Source organism: Alligator sinensis, unplaced genomic scaffold, assembly GCF_000455745.1.
Source record: "Alligator sinensis unplaced genomic scaffold, ASM45574v1 scaffold128_1, whole genome shotgun sequence".
Classification (NCBI taxonomy): Eukaryota; Metazoa; Chordata; order Crocodylia; family Alligatoridae; genus Alligator; species Alligator sinensis.
Genome location: NW_005842968.1, coordinates 135334 through 142039, shown reverse-complemented (window position 1 = coordinate 142039; position 6706 = coordinate 135334). Strand labels below are relative to the sequence as shown.

The 6706-nt window shown below is 41.1% G+C and overlaps 1 protein-coding gene across 2 annotated transcripts in view; it reads right to left on the bottom strand.

Moving 5' to 3' along the window:
• RNF212B (ring finger protein 212B) overlaps window positions 1-6706 on the bottom strand; it is an 11311-nt gene that overhangs the window by 3466 nt on the left and 1139 nt on the right. The window contains exons 2-4 of one of the 2 annotated variants that reach the window (XM_006036505.3): window positions 4456-4556; window positions 3239-3291; window positions 2021-2095 (exon numbers count right to left, since the gene is read on the bottom strand). In XM_006036505.3, coding sequence (XP_006036567.1) covers window positions 2021-2095; window positions 3239-3291; window positions 4456-4555 — 228 coding nt within the window. In that variant the 5' untranslated portion in view covers window position 4556. Of the gene's footprint in view, window positions 1-2020; window positions 2096-3238; window positions 3292-4455; window positions 5803-6706 lie in introns of those variants that run through there. The other variant, XM_025192789.1, reaches the window with a different exon arrangement.

The window sequence follows — 6706 nt, the reverse complement described above, 5'->3', positions numbered from 1 at the left end:
CTGACTGGGCTGAAATTCCCTGAGATTATTAACTAGTCCCCCTTATCTCTTCCCTCTTATCTGGCTTCCTCCATGCTATTAATTAGCCCTGGTGAGGAGGGGTGGAGAAGGGGCTCCTGCTGAGCCATATGCTGTGATTATTAACTACCCTCCCCACTCCCACTTGGTTATTAATGGAGACTTCCTCCTTGACCTTGGGCAACTCCTTGCTACCAGTTGCCCTGTTGCGGGGGCAACATGGGAGTTAGATTTTATCCCAGCAGTGCCAGCCCCAGGGTGGGGACACCGGCTGGCTCGAGAGGTGGGGATACGAGTTAACCCTAGCCCTAGCCCTAACCCTTTCCTCTCCAGGGGGATCCAGCCTAGCAGCCACATCTCAGGGAGTGGGATGGAGATGGAAATTCATTGATCTTAAAGCCAGTTAGGACATAGAAACAGCACTTGACCTCTTCTATATTGCAGGTCCATTTCCCCCTCTGCTGCTCCAAAGTTTTGGCTAATGTCCAGAGAGGTGTCTGGTTCAGATACAAAGGCATTGGGAGCTGAAGGCTCCCACAACCTTGGGGGTGGCTTTATTTCCTGTCAGGGTTGGGCTTCTGGTTCCTTGTTGATCTCTCTCCGCTACCTGAAGCATTAGAGTTGTCTCTCCATAAAGCTTCCACTCTTGCTGGTGGATATCTTGTACTGGTCTTGAATCATTTGGGCATCTCTCCCCCACAGTTCTCTAACATCCTTTGGGAAATGGGGACGTGGAACCCAGGCTTGTGGCATTGGTCTCACTGGAGGTATTAAGCAGCCAACATGGAGAGGCCCTGAGATTTCTCCTGAAGTTGCTGCTTTTCCAAATAGAGACCTCTATTCTCAGCCTGCCTTCCTTCTTTGTACCTACCCGACCATATTCAAGCCATGATTTTTATTTTATTTTGTTTTGAGTTTTCTGATGAATGATAAATTCTCCCCCTCCAAAAAAATTGAGTTCTGGAAGGGAAATTTGGGCTGAATTTGGCAAATAACTTCAGCCTCCCCCCGCCCCCCCCCCAAAGGTGGGGGGGGATTTTTGAAAGTGGCAATATAAGGACTGTTTCAAAAGACAATGTCTTCATGTTTAAGCTGGGGTGTTTTTGAAGCAGAGGTTTAGATTTTGACACAGTGCAGGGGGTGGGATTTCTTAAGAAAAGATCCACTTCCAGATTTACAAGAATTTGAGGGGGGATAGGTATTTATGGAAAACCCCAATATTTCAGTTTTATTTTGAGCCAAACCTAGTTTTTTTTTCTCCCACTGATTGGGCCACTAAAATAAGAAACCTGTTATTCCCTCAGTTCTGACTCCAAAGCAAGAGTCTGAGTAGGTGCAGCTGACCTACCAGTCCTGAGTGACTGCCTTGACCTCACTGCTATTTACCCATTTGCCAGCCTTTGCGTCAGCTGCAAACTTTATCAGCAGCAATTTCATATTTGGGTCTGGGTCATTGTGAAAAACGTTAAGCAGTGGCAGATCTAGGAGCAATCTATGTTAATTCTTCAGGAAACGTCCCCATTTGAGGACCAGTCTCCCTTGAGAACCATTGTGGAGCTCCATCCATCAGCCTGTTAACCCATTTAAGAGTGATTTTGCTGACATCTGCAGGGTGCCAGGTTCCTAATCAGAACATCATGTGGTGCTAAATCAAACACCTTATGAAAGCCAGAGTGTTGTGCAGATGCAGCTGTTATCGTGCAAACTTGTAATCTCCAAAGAATGGAATTAGGTGTGTTTGGCAAGACCTAAAACTGTGGTTGACTAGCATGAATCATAGTCCTAACCTTCTAATTCTTACTAATTGAATCTCATATCAGCTTCACTATTATTTAATCCAAGCTAAACAGCCTGTAGTTATAGGCCTTTTCACTTGAATGAGGAGTTGGCTCTGACGTGGTCCTATGGAGGGGAGACGGGTTGCTTTGTGGGGTCAGGAATATGGGCATATGGGGCTTTTCCCACCCATGGGGCGCTGGGAAATGGGTATACGGTGCTTTACCTGGGAAATGTGGGCAAAATGCTTGAGGGCAACTTCCACTGGTTTCTTGAAAAACATCTTTTCTTGTGGTTTCATCTATGGATGGAAAGATGCAGGGAGAGAAAAATGGTGGCCACACCAATCCTGGATAATGCCCCTATCCTCCACCCAAAATAGCCAGGCAGCTGCCTCAAAGGGGAGCATATAGCCCTGAGCTGTCTCTGAATGAACAATGAGACAAACTTGGCTGGGCTCAATTTTTCCACTAGTTTAATAAGATTACCAGTTTTAAAAAGCACTGGCCATTTTACCCCAGACCTCACAATTTTCACTAATTTTTTTTTCTCTTATTGCTAGCTCCTGGAGTCCCATGATTCTGGAAGAATCCACCCTCTATTTATATTAAAATTAAAAAAAATGCTTGGGTTGTAGAGTACTTCCTAAGTTGGGCTTGAAGATGGAAATCCTAAAGATTCAGAAGCATGAAAGATGTGGAAATGAAACCTCAATCTATTTTCTCTCTCTAATGCTTTGTAAGTTAATGTTATGGTTGTTCGGGGGCTTGCCATGTGATCTGATTGATTGATTTTTGGATTTAATGGTGCTGGGAAGACTGGAAATCTATTTGTTTTTAAGCAGTAAAAGATTCTTCCAGAATCACAGGACTCCTGGAGCCTGGGATTTTCAGAGAAGACAATATAAGCCTAGTCATTTAAAACAGAAGGAGGTGGTGAAACCAGCATCAATTTGTGGGTGTTTAGGTTTTGGTTTGGAGTCTTTAAATCAAGAATGGACGTCTCATTCTAAAAAACAGGCTCTTGGGCAGATCTCTCAGAGCCTCTTGCACTGCTTTTATTGTTTGCAGCATGATGGGAAATTTTAATGGGGGATTAAGGGATATCTGTTGGCATCCCCTGACAGCACAGGCTGGTATCCCAGATTCCACTTAGGATAGGTGACATTCCCAAGGAACGTCTTGTGGCCTGAGTCGATATCAACAATGAATTTTGGAAATCCGGGACAGTTGATTGTGCTTCCAGGACTCCCCGAAGCAACATTATTCACAGCAAAACATTCAGCTCCCATGAAGATCCTCCTGCTAACCAAATGTGGAGCATCCAGACAGACCTATCTGAATAAAATTGGGTTAACATCATGCCTCCGGTCAAATTAGTACTGTTTGGCACAGGTGTAAAAGAAAGGACGAAGGAAGGATGGTAAAAAAGGAGACAAACTCACATTATCGGAGAGGGACAGGTATTTACAGGTCGTTCTGCAAACGGGGCATTTATCTGGAAGAGTTAAAACAATTTTTTAGTAATAATGTTGCTATAAATATTATGTCTCCATCAGAGGGTGTTATATGGATTTAACTATATGGGGATATTTAAAGCAGTTTCTGTATGTAGGAACACACTCCGTTAGACTTCTCTTCTCCCTTGCTTTGTAAAAAAAAAAAAAAAAAAAAAAAAAGAGGCTGAAAGAGATAAAAATCAATGGAGAAAAAAATATATCTCTCCCTCATTTGCTTTTTGTCCTCCCTGGAAAAAAAATAGTTTAACATACTGATTTCCCTCACTTCCATTACATGTTTCCAATAAAAAACACTGCAGAGGATATGGGGAAAACATGGAGAAAACTTGTATTTTAGCATTTTAAAAGCTATTTTCACTGCTTTCCACTAGAAAAATGTACAGGTACACTTTTGCAGACTCCCCACCTTCCCCACCACCATAGTCTCCCAGTGTGAAAAGTTAAAATAAATAAGCACAGTAAAAAAATGTAAAGAGGTGTATTTCCTCTATTTTCTGTCACTTTTTATTCAGAAGATAAAGTTAGCATGTGCAAAATGGTATTCTTCCCCCTCACTTTAGCTTTCTTTTTACCAATGTCCTTCCTTTTTCTAATGGGAAAATAGTAAAAGAAGAAAAACATTGAAAGAAATTGGGATTCTGTCCTCTACATCTCATTTCTAAATTGCAATTGTAAAAAATATTTCTCCTCCAAATTCATTAGAAGACTCTTTAGGGAAAGGTTAATTTTCAAAGGGAAAAAAGTCCCAGGGAAGTTTCTTTGTCCTTTAGACTTACTGAAAACTGATTTTTTTTAGACTAAATAATTTAGTTTTTGAAAGGATTTTTTTCCTTGAAAATATTTCAAGTGATCCAAGTGTTGTTAGAGTCCTATGGAGGAGCACCATGCCCTACTCCAGGGGTGGGCAATTATTTTGGGCGGAGGGCTGCTTACTGAGTTTTGGCAAGCCATTGAGGGCCGCACGGCAGGCAGCCAGGGGCAGATAAATATTAATTTTCTACATTTTTAGGGGCCCCGTGGGCTGGATAAAATGGCCTGGAGGGCTGCATCTGGCCCACAGGCCACATTTTGCCCACCTCTGCCCTACTCTCTTACTCAAGGCCTTCAGGCTAGGAGCTGTATCTAAATGATCTTACGCTCACCACAGCCAGTGCACTTCCTGCAGAAAATGTGTCCACAGCTGGTGATGGAGAAGTCTGCCCCATTTTGATGAAAGCACTGGTTGCAGTGGAACCAGTCCATGCTGTGAGGAGATGGACAAAGGAGGAGTTACTGCCACAAGGGCCCAGGTAGGGGTGAGAGATGGATAATCCAGGAGACACAGATACTGTTAGAGATGGAGGGAGGGATGTTCAGCTAGATGGATGGTGAGATGAAGGGAAGTGGCTAGATGGATATTCAGACGTATTTGGTGGTGAACAGGATATGTCTGTATGTGGAAGATGAGTGGATACAATTATCAAATATTACTTATGTGTTAATTTAATTATAAGCATTGCTGTTTTATATTAGCTATTTTTTTATGCATTACAGTTCATTACTTGATGGTGGCCTATTGACTGCAAATGTTATCAATGACTTGCTAGCTTATTTATAGGTCCACAGCGTAGCCTTCTAACTTTAGAATATGAATTAGCCAGGGTTAGATAATAAAATCTGTTACTCCTATTTTTATTTTAAATATTATTGTTAGCAATGGCTATCCATTAATTATGTTGATAATTCATTTTTGCTATTTAATTTTGTTGCTTTGGTAACTTATTAATTTTGACTGATTTGTATTAGTTTGTCATTATGCTTCACCTATTATGTATTTAGCAATGCTTAGGGGTTATATACTGATTAGACTCCACTACTAGTTTATTGTTTTTGCTTATTTATCAGGTGTGGTGCTGCATTGATTCACTATCTATTTAATATTTGTAGGTCATTTAATCATAGGCTATTTATTTATGGCCATTCCTGATGATCTGTAAGGTCCCTTCCAGCCTCTAACATCAAAACTATGAAGCTATGAACTCTGATTAATTGGCTAATTATTAAATAACGTGCTTTTTCATGAGGTTACTTTTTATGAGTTTGTAACGATTAGGAAGGGTCAATTGATCATCATCAGCTCTGAACTGCATCAGTACATTAGAACTGTGGAGTCTTGATAAACAGTGACCTATTATTTATTTTACTCTGGGTAATTTACTGATACAATTTTGTAATTGGAGGTGACTAGCCGTTAGTAGACCACTATTTTCATATATTCATCAGCCACCTCTGGCTTATAAATCATGTAATCCGTTAGGAGTCATAGGTTATTCAAAATCTCTGACCCATTCATATAGTAATTACACCAAGCGTTATCTCAAATGCATAGAAATGATGGGAGATTAATTTGGTATGAATTAAAACTGATTGGAGAGGGGTGGGGACCATTTGTATTCAATAATGTAATAACTATCAATTATTAATTAGGTTTTTATTACATGTAATTGACATTATTCATCAGTTAATTGAACCTCACAGGTTATCAGAGATTAATTGAACCCCACAGGTTATTCTGTCCGTGGTCATACATTTAATTTGCAAATGTACGACCATGGATGGAATATAAATCATATTAGTTATGGAAGAGTAACATGTATTGATAGGTTATTATTGTTAGATTATCTATGGTTTCAGTATATTCTGAAAAATAGGTGACTGGCTAGGAAAGTGCTATTATTCATTAATGGGTAAGTATCTATATGCTAGGTCACTGTTAGCCATTATATTAATTATCCATAAACTATTAATTGAAGGGGTTAGGGATTGATGGGACATTTTTTCAGGTATATTTTACTTATCCATGGGTTATTGGTAGGATGTTAAGCTAATGGTTCTTATTAGGAATGATTGGCTATTGATAGCTTGTTTGTTAATAATATATGTAGTCAAGAGATTAATTGTATTAACTGGAGGTGATAGGTTATTGATGGGCACTTGATGCATTAAATAGTAACTAGGGATGGCTGTTGCCTTTCCATGGCCAGTTGCTCATTCTTGTATTAATGCTCATTGGTACTGTAATTTGTCGGAGGAAGCTGGTTATTCATGGGCCATGATTTATCAGTGTATTAATTACTCCAGGGCATGAAATTAGGGCTTAATTGTTGGCTACTAAGGACCGCTCAGTCCCTTCCCTGGGCTCAGCGGGTGTTAATTAGTGGGATGGGGGCTAATGAGCTGTGGGAATGAGGGGCCCCTACCCAACCCTGGCACCTCAGGGCACGAGGCTGGGAGTGACAGTTGGAAAAGGGCGGGAAACGACCAAGAGCCGTGGCGGGGGGCGGGGCCGGGCCAGGAGCGGGAGCGGGAGGGGCTGGGGCAATTAAGGGAAGGGTCTGGGGTAAAAGGGAAGGG